The sequence below is a fragment of the Hippopotamus amphibius genome, chromosome 2 (assembly GCF_030028045.1).
Source record: "Hippopotamus amphibius kiboko isolate mHipAmp2 chromosome 2, mHipAmp2.hap2, whole genome shotgun sequence".
Lineage (NCBI taxonomy): Eukaryota > Metazoa > Chordata > Mammalia > Artiodactyla > Hippopotamidae > Hippopotamus > Hippopotamus amphibius.
In genome coordinates, this window is record NC_080187.1 from 18,357,216 (window position 1) to 18,375,983 (window position 18,768).

At 45.4% G+C, this 18,768-nt stretch overlaps 1 protein-coding gene across 4 annotated transcripts in view; it reads left to right on the forward strand.

Moving 5' to 3' along the window:
• The window catches only part of ASTN2 (astrotactin 2), an 887,719-nt gene that overhangs the window by 503,563 nt on the left and 365,388 nt on the right, over positions 1 to 18,768 (forward strand). For all 4 annotated transcript variants that reach the window (XM_057724291.1, XM_057724290.1, XM_057724292.1 and 1 more), the window contains one exon: positions 12,478 to 12,628. In XM_057724291.1, coding sequence (XP_057580274.1) covers positions 12,478 to 12,628 — 151 coding nt within the window. The remainder of the gene's footprint in view (positions 1 to 12,477; positions 12,629 to 18,768) is intronic.

Genomic DNA, 18,768 nt, shown 5'->3' on the forward strand with positions numbered 1-18,768 from the left:
CAAGAGCCAATATTACTGCTACCTCCTCCAGGAATCCTTTCCAAACCAGCCCAGGAAGAATTCGCTGCTTCCTCTTGGAGTTCTAGTGTATTGTTATGCATCTATGCTGTACGTGTCCACTCTGCTGTATGAATATTGTCTCTGGCCGCAGCCTATGCACTTCTTGAGGGTGGGGCTTTGGCCGGGATGGCGGAGTGCTAAATATCTAGAAGATGGCCTGGTACTCAGTAGGTGCTAATGGATGGGGAAATGCACCTCCGCTATGGTACATTCAGCAGGCCTAAGTGTGAGTGGCTGCAAAAATCTCGTCTCACCCTAGAAGGTAGAGAAGGGGGACGTTGAGGGCTAGCACTTACATCTTTGCACAAGATGCGTTGCCTCACTTATTTCATCCAGTCCCCCGGAACTGAGGGAACATTGCGGTGATGCATTTACAGAGGAGGAGACTGCAGCTCAGAGAGGCAGGGCACTTGGGTGAGGACAGAGTTTAAAATTTTCTTTTTCTGAAGCCAAGTCTGTCCCCCTTTTCCTACACCACATATGCCCCTCCAGGAAGGAATGATTTTGGCGTGATCATCGCTAGGTTTTAATTTCCTGTCTCTTCTGATCTGGATCCGAGCTTCTGGTTACATTCACAGATCAACAGATATTCAGGGAGAAGTTTTCTCCATCAAAGTCTAGGCAGAGGCCCTCAACCCGGGATCTTTGCTGAAGGTCCATGACATCCCCTAATAATAAAATTTCATTTTCACCAACTTCTTATTGAAATTTAGCATTTCCTTCTATTGCAAACACGGGTGTGTTAATAGCAGCTGTGACATTTTTGCCAATAGACATCACATGTAGTTTTATATCATCTTTCATTTGTTGTTTCATTTGTTACCGATGTCTTAAAGTATAGCTTGTTCTCTTTACTACTTCCCATTTATGGCTGCTATTACATCTATTCCTAGATCTTTTTAGTTAATGTGTCAATAAAGAGGCATATATATTATTACATGCCAGTTGGCTTTTTTAAAAAATGTTTTGATACATGGTTTCTTACGTAATGCTCTTTGCATTTGATCTTGAGCGTTTAAAAACATGATTCTAAAATGTGGCACGTGTGCTTCTCTAGAGTGACAAAAGGGTGACAGGTTAAGAACCCTTGTTTTCCCAGCTTGAGTAACTTTCAGGGTTTTCAGCCTGAAAAGCAGGCTGTTTTAGTGATAACCACAACGATAAAAGCAAGGGCATCCGTGGAGTGGTTCACATATGTTTGCATCCATTCCTTCACTCATTTGCTCATTCATTCATTCATCTGTCTGGTAAAAATCTGCGTACCTGTGCAATGTTCCGGACACTGGACTGCAGTGAGCATGGCAGAGCCCTTGCCTTCACGGAGCTTTTATTACCTCATGTAACCTAAGAGTTAGGGGTTATTATCTGTGATCCATGCATGGGGAAACTGAGGCTCAGAGAGGTGGAGTGAGCTGTTTTCTCTGCTAATAAGTGGCAGGGTCTGGGTTTCAGCCCAGGGCTTCTTCCTGGTAGCACAGTTGTACTTATTTATAATTCCCCTGCTGACTGTATAAGTCCCTTGGTTTCCTTAGATGCAAGACAATGGAAATATTGGATATGATGAATGCAATGGAAACAATGGCTCCTCTCTCCCCCTCTCCCCCGTTCTTACATTTCCACCTTATCCCTCTTGGGAAGTCACATAAAGTTACTAGAATTCTGAGCTGGAAGGACCCGTAGTGATCATCCCATCATTGTATAAATATGGAAGCGGAGGCCCAGAGAGGGTAGAGGGACACCTGGGGACACACAGCGGTACAAGTCAGAGCTAGACCCAGGTCCCACTCCTCCAACCTCCAGCCAGTGCCCTTCCTGCTGGAGGATGCAGCCCCATTTACTCTCTAAGGGCGGGCTCTCCTCTGCCCCTCTCAGGCAAGCTCCTCTGCCCTCCCAGGTCACCAGGGTCTCCCACAATTGCCAGGCAACAGGGCTTCCAGAGAACACAGCGCCCTCCCATCTCTGGAGCCCATCTTAATGAGCTTCCCTATGAGATCCAGCCTCAGCATTGTCACCGAACGTTTTTGATTTCTTTTGAATATAATGGGATTTGCAAGGGGCAGGAGAAAGGGAAAGAAGGGTCCACAAGGAGGAGGCTTTCTACAAATGAGCAGTCAGCGTAAGTACAGGGAGTGGGCTGTGGCTTTTTGCCAAAGAAGGATGGCCTCAGAGATCAGGTGGACTCCAAGGTCATTGGGGAGGGGGGACACAGTATCCCAGCACCCCTGGGAAAGCCCAGGGGTGACAGAACGTTTCCAGGCCACTGGCTTGTTTTGCTTCAGGGCCTGACACTCCCCAGGGAAATCTGCTTCCCGTGACGCCCAACTCCAATCCCCAGCTCGCTAGGTTAGATCGGCCCCTCTGCCGTATGCTCTCATAGTATCCTGTGTTTTTTAAGCATGTATCTTAATTTGTAATTATAGATATAGACACAGATGTAGATGTAGCTATAGATATGGATATAGACACAGATATAAATGTAGATGTAGATATGGATACAGATACAGATATAGTATGGATACAGAGACAGGGACTTGCTGGGTGACTCTATTGCATTAAGTAAGCTGTAAGTTCCAGGAAAGCAAAGCCATGTCTGTTTTGCTCTTTTCTGTATTTTTAACCTCCAGCCCCCATGGTGGTGAGTGCTGGGTAAACATCTGTGAAATGAACGAACGCATTCCCAAAATACAGCAGCCCCTTATATAGGTGTCTGTCTGAGCCTGGTGATGGTGAGGGGCTTCTGCATCTTCTCTCTCACTGACTCCCAACCATGACCCTGTGAGCTGAATTTTATTGTCCCCATTTCACAGATGGGCAGTGGCCACTCATGATCATTTTCTCTTTGTCCCCGAAACCACACAGCTGATGGGCCTCATTCATCGCTCCTCCTCTTCCATCTCCTCCTTGCTTATTCCGTGAGCAGCTGCCGCACACACAGCGTGCAGGGGGAAGAGATTGAGGAGGGATCATTGCACACGGGAAGCTGGCAAGCTCCTCAAAGACACAGACACTCGTAAGAAGCTATGAGACCACTCGGCACAGCAATATGTATCCCTGGCCTAAATTAGTGCCAGCCATAATTGCTAGAGGAAGGGGAGTGGTCAAGGTCAGCTGCAACAGCAGCCCCAGAATCTCCGGATGGGAAGAGATCCTAAGGAGGAAGGCAGGTCCCTACCGGGATTGGAGGCAGACACACCAGAGCAGAGCCACGGTGTGTGACTGGACAAGCCCCCTCACCTCTGTAAGCGCCGGGTCCTGCATGCGACCGTGTGCATTTCTGTTTTAATCAACAAAATGGGGGTAAGAAAGACACCATCCTGTAGAGCCATAGCAAGTCCTGCGAGATGAGATGGGGACTTCTCTGGCGGTCCAGCGGTTAAGACTCCGCACTTCCAATGCAGGGGACGCAGGTTCGATCCCCAGCCGGGGAACTAAGATCCCACATGCCGTGCGGCCAAAAGAAAAAAAAATTTCTTTAAAGGGAAAGAATGAGATAATCCACATGAAGTCAAGGTCTCAGGTTGTAAGCTCTCAGTAGATATTAACCACTGTTGTGACACTCACCACAACACTGTACAGCCCTCCCCAGGAAGCTTGACTTTCCTCCACCTCCACCCCAGAAAACGGCCATCCCTCCTCAGGTTGTGTTCCTGCAGTGGCCCACAGCAGCAGGACCTTGGGAGACAGTGTTCCCTTTGCTCAATAGCTCTGACTTTAAAGAAGCCCAAATCTGTTTCCCTATGCCTTGTATCAGCTCATCCCTGCCCGGAAGCCATCTTCCGACTCATCTTTATAAAGCAGTTGCCACACACAAGCCACTATCCTAACATTGTTCTTAACTTTATCTTCAGTCGGTCTCAAAGCAGCCTTAATCCTCAAAACAGGGACTTCGTTCCTTCTTCTGTAAAACAGGGATGATCATATCATTTCTATCACTGTGCTTGAAACCTGTCCTGGCATGTTATGAATGTTCAATTATCATGAAGTATTATTCCTGTTTTTGTTACTGCCATAATGATTTATATAAAATCGTAATCTGTGTTATTAGTCTAAATAAAAGCAGGATCTCCTTCTAGAACCATTTGGTGGACACCTATAGCTCCCAGGGTGAAGTGCAGAATCGCCAAAGCCTGGCACACAAATGTTTGTTTAGCCTATCTCCTGGCAGCCTCTGCTACCTCATCCTTTGCCACACCCCACCTCCTCCTCAACACTCAGCATCCCTGCATCACTTGAAGCTCCCCCAATCAGGGTATACCCTCTGCTACCTCTGCCTGGAGCGCCCTTATCTCATACCACCCTCCTTCATGTGGCTAATTCCTGCTTAGCCTTTCTCTCTCAGGTTCAATGTTGCTTTCTCCAAAAAGCCTTGTCTGACCCCCTCCACTACCAAGGTCTGGCTGGGTGGGGTGGCCTCTTTGTTGTCCTATGGCCCCAGTTATGTTGTGAGCTTAATTTTTGTTTCATTGTTTTCCTCTTCCTCCCTAGCACGTACTGTGTCATATCTATTCCTATATCCACCCAGGAACCAGCCCGGGGCCAGTTCAGGCATTCATGAAAAGACTTCAGTGAGTCAATGGACACTATGAGGCCCCAGGTCCTCCCTTTTCCTCCTGTGTTGAGCTCCTTACATTCTTGGGTCGTGGTCTTTGCAATTTTTCAGAACAGTCAGATGGTTCTAATTTCTACCAGCTATTGGGCACCTTCTGATAATATTTTGCATATATTATCTAATTTATTTCCTGTGCTAACTCTGCCAGCTAGGTATTAAGACCCCCGTTTTTCAGACAAGAAAATGGAGGCTCAGGGTTTAAGGGACCCACCCCAGGTCTCATGGTGAGTGAAGCTGGGGGACAAACCTGCCACTGTTCTCCAAGCTACTCCTGCCGCTGGGGCTGAGGAGCCTCCCTGAACCCCAGGGTGGGGGCGGGGGAGGTGGGAGGGCAGCTTGATTCCTGACAAGCCCCGCCCTCAGTTCTTCCCTCTCTGGGAGCCCAGGAAACAAGGCTGTCTGTTGTCATCAGAGAGTGATTAGTCTGTACCCGTGGGGGGCTTGGCACTGCCTGGGCCCTGAGTCATCCATCCGCACCTCTCTGTGAGTGACACAGACCTTTCCTGGTGTTTATTAACAGGGGGCCATGCCAGCATCTGTTCCCAGCTGCCCTGCCTGACGCTCGCCCTGCTTGGGGCTCAGCTGACTCGGCCAAATGGAACCCAGGTGATGCATTCACACTTAAGGAATCAGCTAGTGAGGGGATGCCAGCCTCACTCAGCCTGGTAGCATCTGGCTGACTCAGTTTTGAAACCAGTACCAGAAAAGGAAAAAAAAAAGTTAGGATATTAGAACTGGAGAGACACTTCAAAACATCTTGGACAGCGGCAGGACTTAATAGGTGCAGAGAGAAAGGCAGAGGGAGGCCAAAGGAAAGACAGAATAATATAGATCAGGGAAATAAACTAAGAGATTGATAATTTCATAAATAGAAAGATAACACACATTTGGCATATTGCTAACAACTGTTGAATCCAAAAATTATGGGTGTTCATTCTATTATTCTTTCAACAGTGCAGTAACTTTAAAAATTTGATAAAATGCTGAAAAAAATTAAATTAAAGACAGTATGGGGGGTTGTAACAGCTTTACATATAAATAAAATAAAGTGCACATTTCAAAATAGTGATAATCAGCTCAGTACCAGGTGGTATGCAGTAGGTGCTCAAATATTTGTTGAGCCGATGAAAGATATATAGATTTGCATTGGGTTTTAGAATTTAGAAAGCATGGTCCTGTGCCTCACATCATTGTGTTCTCACAATAATCCTACATGGTTGGGAGCTATAAAGATACTGTTCCCATTTTGCAGATGAGAAGAGTGAGGTTCAGTAGAAACTTCATATAGGAGAAAGAATGTGGGTTTGGAGTTGGACATACCTAGGTTCAAATCCAAACTCCAACAGTGACCTGCAGGTTTTCCCACGTAAAACAGGAAGTGGCAGTCCAGCCTGCTGTGTCTGTTTGTAAATACAGTTTTATTGAAACATAGGCATGCTTATTCATTGCATGTTGCATATCATCATGGCATATTTTCTACGGCTGCCTGTGCGCTATGGAAGCAGAATTGAGTAGTTGGAACAGAGGCCATATGGCTTGCAAAGCCTAAGATGTTGCCTATGGATTTCTGTGTAGAAAAGTTTGCCAACCTCTGTTCTGTCTGGGATGTGTTAGGTACTTCATTAATGTTGGTCTTTTCTCTTCTCAAAGGAAGGAGACATGGCTTCACCGGAATCCTTTGTGAATACCGGAAGTCCGGTTTCACAAAGACTTTACAGGCCTGTGTGAATATCACAGTGTAATGTGCAGATCCTGGCAATGGGAGGGCTGGTGCGGTGTTAGGAGCCCTGGAGTTCGGAGCCAAAGACCAGGGTGATAGTCTCGGCTCTGTCCTACAATCCTACTCAACTTGAGGATGTGCCTCTGAGCCACGAGTAGTGGGTTGAGTAGCATCCCCCCAAAACCCATGTTCACCCCGAACCTCAAAATGTGACCTTATTTGGAAATAGGGTCTTTGCAGATGTAATTAAGATAAGGTCATAATAGATTAGGGTGGGCACAAAACCCAGTGGATGGTGTCATTGTGCGAAGAGGAAAAGACACAGACACAGGAGGAAGAAGGCCATGGGACAACGGAGGCAGAGATTAGAGTGATGCAGCTATAGGCCAAGGAAAGCCTGGGTTGCCAGGAGCCACAGGAAGCTGTGAATAGGCAAGGGATGAGTCTCTCCTAGAGCCTACAGAGGAAGCATGGCCTTGCTGACACCCTGATTTTGGACATTCAACCTCCAGAACTATGAGAGATACATTTCTGTTGTTTTAAGTCACCTGGTTTATAGTACTTGTTATGGCAGCCCTAGGAAACCAATACACTGTGTTGTCCCCTTTTATTCCAATACAGATTGAGGCTACTGTGGCATGTACACAGGCCAGGAGACAGCGCTGGGAGGTGTGCAAAGGTGGCACAGGCTCTATTCCTCCAGGTCTTCCTCCCCTGAGACACAGAGGGATGGGTATAGATTTCTACCAGCTTTACTGTTAGGAGAGCTCTGACTTGCCCAAGGGCACAGAGCAGGTTGAACGAGCTCAGTCATGGCCTGGAGAAAGCTCAGGACTTGACGTCAGGAAGACTAGCGTGCAGACCCTGGACTCACCGATTCACACCCACGTGACCCAGGACAAGTGACATCTCTCCCCAAGACCCAGTTTCTCCAGCCGTAGAGGGGGAGTAAAAATGTATACCTTAGGGCTGTGGAGACAGCACAGGTGCTCAGGAAGTCGAGGATGATGGAGATGATGTTGGTGTTGATGATGATTTCTGGCAAAGCTGGGACTCTCACCTGGATCTCCCCATCACCCAGCCCACCTCACCTCCAGGGCTGTTCCCTCCATCCCTTCATGCCCTGCTATTGGGGCAGCTCTGAGCTCCCAGAGACCCCAAATCCTGCACCCAGCAGCTGGGATGAGGGATTGAGTCTTGAGTTAAGAAAATGCCAGCATCTGCCTCAGCTCCCTCTGTCATTTGTGCCCAGATGCTTGATGTTCTCAGCCTGACACAATAACTGCTCTCGACTCAGTAACAGCCCCTGTGTCAGGGCTTTGTGTTTTAAATAATGTTCCCCTGGTGTAAGTGATGTTTATGCAGAATCAATCCTTTCAAGAGCTAACAGCCTCCTTATTTGTATAGCCTGAGCTGTCACCAGGTTCCACTGGAAGGTGACAGTTTTTGCTTGTTTTTCTCTTCTCTTCCTTTGTCTCTCTGTCATTCTGTCTCTGCTCTCTGTGTGTGTTCTTTTCCACTCATGCAGTGTCTTTCTCTTCACTTTCATTCTCTGTCTTTCTGAGTCTTCTCCTTCCCCCAACCCCTTCCCCTCTCCCCCTTTCCCTCTTCTCCCCTCCCCTCCTCCTCTCCATCTCCCCCTTACACATGTACATTTACCCTGCTTACCTTGATATTTTATCCTTTTTGAATCTCTCTTACTCCTGTTTCTTCCTCTCTTTCTTTCTCTTGACCTAGCTCTGCATTTTGTCTTTCTTCACACACATCCTCTGCCTCCAGCTTCCTCTCTTTTAATCTCCCTCTCTCTGACACTCCTCTGGGTGTGTTGCTTTATCTCTCTCTTTGTTTATCCATTTGTCAATTCACCCATCCATCCATCTATCCATTCTATCCATCCATCTATCCATTCTATCTATCTGTCTGTCTGTCTGTCTGTCTGTCTGTCTGTCTGTCTGTCTGTCTATCTATCTATCTATCTATCTATCTATCTATCCATCCATCCATCCGTATATCCATCTACTGTTCCATTCATCCATTCATCCATCCATCCATCCATCCATCCATCCATCCATCCATCCATGCATCCATATATCTCTGGATGACTGTGTTTTTGCCTCTCAGTTTCTCTTCTTTCTTTCTAGAAGATTCTCTACATGTTTATCGCTTTTCTTGCTCTCACACTTTCTCAGATTGTCTCTCCCTCTTTATCTCCTCCCCTCACTTTTTCTTCCCCTTCTAAGGATATTAATGTTTTAATAGCCTTAATGTCTTTCCAGGATCCTCAACTCTTTCTATGATTCAAAAATGGCGGATCTCCCAAGAGTTTCAGTTCAGGGACTGTTAATTCTCCTCATCCATCCACCTGTCACCCTGACCTTACTCTATACAACATTCCTCCTTGCATATGCATTTTTGTCCCTATACTACAGCCCTGAGCATGAAGGATTTGGGGTGGGAACTCAGAGCTGGAGGTAGGCAGGGGAGCATCCTCTTCGGAGGTACTCTTGGCAAAACTACTGATTGGTGGTGGTTGCATCCATGCCTTCTGGCGTTTTCTTTGTTTCACTTGAAAAACATTTACTTAGCACACGTTTTTACCAGGCCTTGTGCTAGGAACTAAAGAGGAATGAGTAAATCTTGATCCTTTCACTCAAGAAGTTTGCAGTCTCTTTGGGAAACCGTAGAGCTGGTGAAGATCAGTAAGATAACAGATTTAAGCGAATGGGCTCAGAGGGAAAAGGAATTAGTTCTGTTTGGAAGAAGTAGAGAAGGTTTTACAAATCAGGTCATAGTACGCTCTGTGGAGGTGAGGACTTTGTCCAGTGTCACTGCTGCATCCTTAGTACCTAGAACTGTATCTTGTACATAGTAAGCACTCAGTAAATGTTTAATATATGTGTGAATGAATGAATGAATTCAAATAGTTTTTAAGGATTCTTAGGATTTTGTGGGGTAGAAAAGTTGGAGATGAGCATCCCAGGCAGAAGAGCATGGTTAAGGATTCAGAAAGGTAAAGGTACATACTGCACTCAGATCCCGTCTGCACAGCTGACCTACCTACTCTCCAGAACATGGCTGAGGCCACAACTCTGCCTCTCACTGGGCATTGCCTTCAGCCACAAGAAACCGCCTCTCCCAAGGATACCCCCTTCCAGATGGCAGCTGTGGCCGGTGACTGGCTGACATGGTGATGCAGTGACCTGGATCCCTTGCCTCTGTTTGGGGCATCCCTAAAGGGCCATCCCAGCTCCAGAACCCACCTCAGGACCAACTGAGGCTTCAGATCTACATGGCATCAACCACATGGCAGGACAGCCTCTCCCCTGTCCTATCCCAGCTTGCTCACTCCCTACAATTATATCCCAAGAGGGCCCCTCGATAAACCTCCTATATGCAGTGCTCGGTTTCAGAGTCTGTTTTCAGGGAAACTGACCTAAGATTGTGTGTTCAGGGAATGAGAAGAGGCCTGTGGCTATCAAAAGGAGACTATGAGGACAAGGTAAAATGAAGCCAGACAGGTAGGCAGGAACCAGGTTATAAAGGTCTTGAGTGACAATGAAACTAATTTAGATTTTCTTCCATTAGTAATGGAGAACTATTGATCCATGGGGTATCTAATTAGAGCAAGGATTTACCAAGTTCAGTGGCAGTCAGTATGAAAGATGGGCAGAAGGGGATAAGGCTTGAGCCAGGGAATAAGCTAGAAGCCTGAAACCTGGAGCTGCAAACCTGAGGAGAGAAAGGAGGATGGGAGAAGGGATGAAGGATGGTCCAGAGACAGCACCAATAGTGCTCATTGGCCTCTTCTTACAACATGTGCATATACTGGCATCTCCCTTCCTTCATAATTCTGGATTCCATGAGTCATACATCATGGAAGTCATACATCATGGGTTAGGGTTAGGGTTAGGGTCAGTAAAAAAAACTGCCTCTTTTTACTGCCTGTGGTGTCCCTTTAATAATATTTCCTGAAAATGTAGGCATCATAGATAATCCAGTGCTGGGATATTCCTTATTTGGGTCCCTTTTCCCAGAAAAATCATCCAGAAACTTCCATCTGTATCTCTCATCTAATAGAATTTTGGCAGGTCCATGGATTATGGTACCTAGTCTTATCTCTCATGATCCTCACTTGGGAGGAATCATACATTTGCCTAGAATCTTATCACCTTTACAGCAGCTCATGCTACCAGTATTGATGGTGTGATTTGTGTGCAACACTCTGAAAAAATAAAGTTCTAGGGTATTAAGGTCAGACAGTTCTGTGTTTGTGTCTTGGCTCTGCTGTTTATAGGCTCTGTAATTTGGAGTAAGTGCCACACCTCCCATAGTTTCAATGTGTATCCATAAAGTTGGAATAATAGGGATGTGCCTGTTTTGCAGAGTTGCTATGGGGAGGTCTGGGATCTATAGAAACATGTATAATGTAAGCTAAGTGTTGTGTAGTGGGAAGAACTTTCTCTTTGGGCTCAGATGGAGCTTGGCCCATACTTTAATTCTGCCACATTACAGGCTGGGTGAGCTTCAGCAAGACACTTCACCTGTTTTTTGTTTGTTTGTTTTTTAAATTATTTTTGGCTGTGTTGGGTCTTTGTTGCTGCATGCAGACTTTCTCTAGTTGCAGCGAACAGGGGCTACTCTTTGTTGTGGTGCGCGGGCTTCCCAGTGCAGTGGCTTTTCTTGTTGTAGAGCATGGGCTCTAGGCACGTGGGCTTCAGTAGTTGCAGCATGCAGGCTCAGTAGTTGTGGCATGTGGACCCTAGAGCCCGCAGGCTCAGTAGTTGTGGCGCACGGGCTTAGTTGTTCTGCAGCATGCAGGATCTTCCCAGACTAGGGCTTGACCCTGTGTCCCCTGCATTGGCAGGTGGATTCTTAACCACTGTGCCACCAGGGAAGTCCCAAGACGCGTCACATTTCTTTTCTTTTCTTTTTGTAATTGAAATATAGTTGATTGACATTAGGGTGTTAGTTTCAGGTATACAGCAAAGTGATTCAGCTATATATATCTATATCTGTATCTGATCCTTTTCCATTATCAGTTATTACAAGATATTGAATATAATTTCCTATGCTATACAGTAAATTCTTGTTGTTTATCTATTTTATGTATAGTAATATGTGTACATTAATCCCAAACTCCTAATTTATCCCTCCCCGTTTCCCCTTTGGTAAATCATGTTTGTTTTCCATGTCTGTGATTCTATTTCTGTTTCTTTTTTTGGCGGGGGGGCGGGGGCTCACGGGCTTAGTTGCTCCGTGACATGTGGGATCTTCCTGGAGCAGGGATCGAACCCGTATCCTCTGCATTGGCAGGCGGATTCTTAACCACTGCGCCACCTAGGAAGCCCCTGTTTCTGTTTTTTGAATACGTTCATTTGTATCTTTTTTTTTAGATTTCACATGTAAGTGATATCATATAATATTTGTCTTTGCCTGACTTACTTCACTTAGTATGATAATTTCTGGGTCCATCCATGTTGCTGCAAATGGCAATATTTCATTCTTTTTTATGGCTGAGTAGTATTCCATTGTGTAGTATATACTACAATTACTCTATCCATTCATCTGTTGATGGACACTTAGGTTGCTTACATGTCTTGGCTGTTGTAAATAATACTTCACCTTTCTGAACCATAATTCACTTATTAGTAAAATGGAAACCTCATGCCTACTTTCCAAAATTATAAGGATTAATGGAATAAAGGGCACAAAGTTACAAATATAATCCTCTTTATCCAAACTAGACAACCATCAGGAATTCCCTGGCTGTCCAGTGGTTAGAACTCAGCACTTTCACTGCTGGGGCCTGGGTTCAATCCCTGGTCAGGGAACTAAGATCCTTCAAGCCATGAAGTGCAGCCAAAAATAAAAAACAACCTAGACGGCCATCGTGAACCACCATGTCATATGATGATATACCTATTGAATTTATTTCTGTTTTTCTTTACTTCTTATTTTTCTTTTAAAATATGTATTTGTATCATTTTCTTGATTACAAATAAATGATGATCTCAAAATTAATGCACATAATTTTTTTTTTTTCTAACCCAGATGTCTCTGGGATTTAACCATCCTCTTTCTCTTCAAGGGAAGAAGCGATGCTGTCTACATACTTTGAAACCATCAACGACCTGCTGTCCTCCTTTGGGCCCGTCCGTGACTGCTCTCGGAACAATGGGGGCTGCACTCGCAACTTCAAGTGCGTATCTGACCGCCAGGTGGACTCCTCAGGATGTGTGGTAAGTGCCAGTGGCCCCCGTGAACCTGGTGCTGGCCCAGGTGCCAAGGCTACATGCTGGAGGCTGGGGCAGCTGGCCAAGGAAGATCACGCTACTTATTGCTCCTATGTCTGTGGCCTTTGGCACACCAGGCTGCCTTGGTTTCCTCATCTGTAAAGCGAGATCATCAAACTTACCTCCTGGAAGTGCTGGAAGAATGAAATGATATTAGAGCTTTAGTACCCAGTATACAATAAGTCCTTGAGCGCTCCCGGCCTCTGGCTCACCAGCACCCCTGGCCCCGCCCCTCCAGTACAAGAGCCACCAATCCGCTGCAAGTTCTTAATTGGATCAAGTGTCTGAGGGTGTAGTCACTCTGAATCCAGAGATAGAATAATGAACACCTTTCAAGGAATTCTGTTTACAAAACTCCAGAAACGCCTCTGGATAGGATCATACATAAAGGTGCTCAGAATAGAAATGAGTTGGGGACTTAGCCTTCCCCAATATATTCACACTGGGGTTTAGCCTTCCAGGAAGCTTACAGTCCATTTAAGAGTGAGGTAGGTCCTGTCTTATCTCTGTGCACTCAGCGGGGAACATGTCATCTGTCCAGAAGAGAAGTTTCAGCTGAGACCTAAGGTTTGTAGAAGGCTTCCTGGAGAAGTTGATGTTGTAACTGCCTTCCAAAGATGCATCAGTGTACACTAGGAAAAGAGTGGTGATGACCGAGGCAAAGCCATGGAGGTGGGATGTTGGCCTTGTTTGCATGGAGCTTTAGTATCGAATGTGGGATAAGGACACAGCAGAAGATACGTGAGGATCATTGCTGCCTGTAGAGGAGGGTCCCCAACTGAAGAGATTTGTTTTATAAGAATGACCAAGGGTGCTTGTTTAAAATACACGTTCCAAGGTTCCACACTAGAAATTTTGATTCTGTAAAGGAGTTCATGTCCAAGGAACCTGAATGTGTAACAGTGTAATGAGTGTGTATATGTGTGAGAGGTGGGGGTATCTTGGAAGCACACTCGGGGAACATTGTCCTACAAGCTAAACGCCTTAGCCTGGCATTCAGTGCCTTCTTGATCTGGCCCCTTTCCAACCTCTCCATCACTTGACTTTGTTCTACACTCGAGCCAAATGGAGCTAATTCATTGTGATTCCTGAACATCCTTGCCTGTTTCATGCCTCAGAGCCGTTGCTCATGCTGTTCTTTTGGCTACAGTGAATTGCTCCTCTAGCCAAGTACCCAACAAGTGGCCCTCTTTCCAGATTCATCTCCTTTGTGAAGCCTTTCCCTTCTTCCCATTGGAGAAATAATCCTGCTCTTGTGACGATCATGACTGTTTTTGTGTGTGTATATGTATTATATCACCTGTGATCAGGTGATATAAAGTGCACACTGGCTTCTTTCAAGTTTATCCCACCCAGTAAGCTGAGGGGGAACCAATAGAATCCATTGATTCAGCTCAGCACCCCAATAGTACCCATCTCAGAAAATTAAGAAAGAAAGAGGGCAGGACGGAAGGAATGGGGCCACGGATGAAAATTCCTGCTCTGGACTAGGCTCTTTGGAAGAGACCAAGGGAAATAGAATGCACGGTCAGCTCTTGATGTATTGTATCTACATAACAGCTAGGGAAAGAGGCAACGGCCAGTAGACCAATACGAAGAAGAAGCTTCTAGAGGATGAGATAATGCAAGGAAAATGTATTTTAGACTCAGAGATCAACAGATCTTCAGAGGTGGATGGGCGATGGAGATTTCATTGATTAGAATTCTTAGAATTATAAGCGACAGTAACTCAATTCAAACCAGTTTAGGCAAAAAGAGGTGACATATTGACTCAAATGGAAGTCCAGTCAATAGGATTAAGGGGCTCAAACAATGTCACTGGGATTCCTCTCCTTCTCTTAGCTCTGCTTTCCTCAGCACCATGCCATTCTCTGGCCAACCACACCCTCTCCATGCAGTGAGTCCTGCAGGACACAAGCATCTCTTCCAACTAAAGTCACAGGATTCCATCTCATTGGGCCAGCTTGGTTCTCACGACCATCCCTGTACCAATCACGGTGGTCATTTGGAAGGACTGGGCTCATCCCAGAACCAGTCATACCTGGGACCTGAGCCAGTGGCAGCTGCACTAAAGTCTGTGGTAGTGAGTTGGGGGAAGGCTTGGACTCTCAAGGGAGAGAGGGAGCTAGCAACAGGAAACGGGGTTGTGGATGTTTTTCAGTGGACATCAGCAGCTGTCCACATCAGAGTATTGCAACCCATCCCTTCACTCTGCATGTTGGAAAAGTGAGGCCCAGTGAGAGAAAGGAGGATTTGCCCAAGCCTTAGAGCTGGTCAGTGGACAGACAAGTCAAAAGGATGTTCCAAATGATTGGTGTGGTCTCCAAAACATAAGCCTAGTATTTCTGAAAGGATTAAGTTTTCTCTTTCTCCTTTATTCGTCAGTTTTCTTTCCTGAACTAATTAAGCTCCTTCCTGAGGATAGATGTCCCAGAAGAATGAAACCTCATAAATGCAGAAGGGTGTGTGTGTGTGTGTGTGTGTGTGTGTGTGTGTGTGTGTGTGTGTGTGTCTGTCTGTCTGTATCTGTGTCTGTGTGTAGGCAGGAATTGTCTCTTTTCCCTTCTTATTAATGTAAACTGAAAAAATAAGGAGAGAGAGAAAGAATATCCATTCCCTGGAGGTTAAGAGAAAATTCAACAGTCTGATGAGGTTGTCAACAACCTTCCTCTCTAGATTAAGGATCTAATGTTAAAGCTGCAACTTCAGGGCTCAACAGATTGAAGGCAAGCTCTTCTCCATGCCTTCAGAACAGATAGGGAAATACCCACATGTACACTGAAATTTACAATCTGTCATTTCTCTGTAGACTCTCCATCATACCTGAAAAGGGAAGTTTTTCTTGCAGTCCCTCTTCTAAGAAACTTCATACTTTTAGGATACTTTAGCGTTCTAAAGGCATGTTTACATCCAATAACTTTTCTTCACAACAGACCTGGGCAGTAGGTCCACCCACCAATGTGGGAAGTAGAGTGACTTTCCAGGGTCTCACCACAAGGTGGCAGGATGGAGGCCCAAGAACATGTCTGCAGTACTGTTAGTGCCAGAGCCGCTTTGGGTTGCTTTCCTCTGAAGCTGAGAGGAGATGGCAGCAAAGAACCTTGGAAAGAAGGTCTGGTCTGAGTGAAGTGGGCTTACGCCCTTATTTGGTCATTGGTGAGCTTTAGAATCTGCGTTGACCTCATTAGCCTTAGTTTCTAATCTTCCAAAGAGAGCAATAGCTCTTGAACTCACAGGTTTTCTGAAAAACCAAAGAATGTAATGATGATTTGAGATTTACGCAGTGCCAATTATGTGTGAGATGATGTAGTCACAGTTACTGATGTATTTATGTAGGGGATGTGATATGATATTTGAGGCCACAAAAATTCAGGAGCACAGAGTATTTAATTTTCTATACTGTTTCTACAACTGAATTTTATTTATTTTCTGCTCCATCCCTTGGCAGTAGAAACTTAATTCTAGTCAGTTTAGGTGTTCTGCCTCTTACCTCTTCCTGAACATCCAAGTCCAAGGGTGCTGATGTACTTCTAAGGCATGGGAGTGAGGAGATGCTTGATGCTGGACCCTCACCTCTCAGTTCTACTACCTGCTGTCTCATCTGGCCCTTGTGCATCACTCACCTTCCCTTCTGGCCTGTGCTAGGACCTCCCTGTTCCACCTGATTTATAGGTGTGTGGTCCATCCTGACATCTGCTGCTGTGTTCTCTTTTGATAACAGGTCACTTGAAGCCACGAAAGGTCATTTGAGGCTAGCTGGTTCTAACCATTGGATAGCTTCCCCACCCTACTGAGGACATGAGGAAGATCCAGCAGCTCTTATGCACCACTCTGAGGGCATGAGGGTCTGAGGGGAGCTGGCTGAAGCCCTTTTGATCCAGACAGACCATGAAGGGATTTGTAGATGGCAACTTTCATGCCAAGGAAGAGTACTCGACCATATTTACCATCCACAGACCTCCCCCCCCCCCAACCCCTTGGCCTTCAGATCCTTCAGATCCACCTGATTTTCTATAGCCTTCATCCTCTCTAACCACCCATGTCATTAGCCTGGTGGGACTAGAGCACAGGGTCTCTTTAACAAGGTCATCTTGCTTGACTTCCAGCATCCCTCCACCTGCCCCCAGCTCAAATAGAGAGGCCACGTCTCTAACATATCACAGATTTTTCCTCTTATTATTATTCCTTCTAATTAGACCGCAACGTCTGAAACCCATTTTTTTTTTTAATTGCCTTCTCTTGCTTGGTGTTCTGGTTCTGCTGTGCTGAGCTTCTCCTGGGATAACGTGGTCCTCAGGCACGCAGCGGCCCATACTGGGAAGAGTCATAGGGTGTGTGGTAGGCAGAATAATGGCCCCCCAAGGAGGTCCATATTCTACTGCCTAGAACCTCTGAATATATTACCTTAATGACAAATGGGGAATTCAATTCACATGTGGATTTAGTTGCTAATAAGCTGAATTTGGAAGCGAAAGATTATCTTGAGTTATCAGGATGAGCCCAATATAATCAAAATCCTTAAATGTGGAAGAGGGAGGCAGCAGAGGAATGCAGAGGGATGCAACATTGCTGGCTTTGAAGATGGAGGAAGGGGTTCCAAGTTAAGGCAGGTCTCTAGAAGCTGGATGTGGCAAGGAAATGGATGCCACCCCTGCCCCCCAGAACCTGGAGAAAAGGAGTGTAGCCTTGTGGAGACCTTGAATTTAGCCCACCGAGACTTTGTTTCTACTTCTCACCTGTAGCTGACCTGTAGAATTGCAAGATAATAAATTTGTGTTTCTTGAACTGCCAAGTTCATGGTAATTCGTTACAACAGCAAGAGAACACTGATGCAGGTGGATGCGAATATGGGACGAGAGGTTGATCCCGGGGAACATATGTAAAACATTATCCTGGTATTTTCATTTTTAATTATTTCCAGGGAGACCCTCACCTCTTAAGCAGGCATGGAGAAAGTAACAGTGAATGAAGCATCAAAAAGAGGGAGGGTGGGAGGGAGTCTTGTGTTCCCCTTCCGCGTGCTAAAGAGTAAAACAAATGTTATCTATTAGAAGTGGTCTCAGTGTCACAAACATAATGATGCCGGCGAGGCACAGCTTCGGAAGTCAGCTAGGGCGCCATGCACTCTGTGTGGCAGTGGAAACACTGCACAGTTCTAATCACGACAGGGGGCAGATCAAAGAAACTGTAAGCACTTCATCATCATATCCTGGGGAGGACGTGCCCACCATCTCGGGGTAGCTGCAGCCCCCCGAAGCATTTCACTCCTGCTGTTCCCTTGTGTTATCCTGGTTTTCCCAGCTCCAGAAGGGAACGTTTATTGGACTCAACCCCAGACAATCTGGTGATCAAAGTGTATGCTCCTCAGCCCCTTTAGAAATGTCAATTCACAGCTCACCATCATTGTTCCAAGTTTCTGTTAGTGCACAGGAAACCGAATCTGCAGCAACATGGATGGACCTAGAGGATGTCATACTGAGTGAAGTAGGTCAGACGGAGAAAGACACATATATGGTATTGCTTATATGTGGAATCTAAAAAAAATGATACAAATGAACTTATTTACAAAACAGAAACAGACTCACAGACTTAGAAAACAAACTTATGGTTACCAAAGGGGAAAGTGGGTGGGGCGGGGGGGGGTGGAGGGATAAATTAGGAGTTTGGGATTAACATATACACACCACTGTATTTAAAATAATCAAGAAGGACCTACTGTATAGCACAGGGAACTCTACTCAATATTCTGTAATAAACTAAATGGAAAAAAATCTGGAAAAGAATATATATATTCTATACTCCAATATAAAATAAAATTTAAAGAAAAGAAAGTTCTAGTGAATAATGGTTATCCTGAACACAATCTATAGTTCTCATTTCTTTAAAATACGGTTGTATGAAGATCATACCTGATTTTTAGAGAATGTTAGTATTTTGAAAAATTAATTACATTGAGAAAAGAATGAGTTAAAAAAAAAAAAAAAAACCTGGCTTAAAACAACTAGTTTGTTTTGCTAACAGTGTTGTGGGTCAGGAATATGGGAAGGGCTCAGCTGGGTGACTTGTCTCTGGGCCATGGGAGGCAG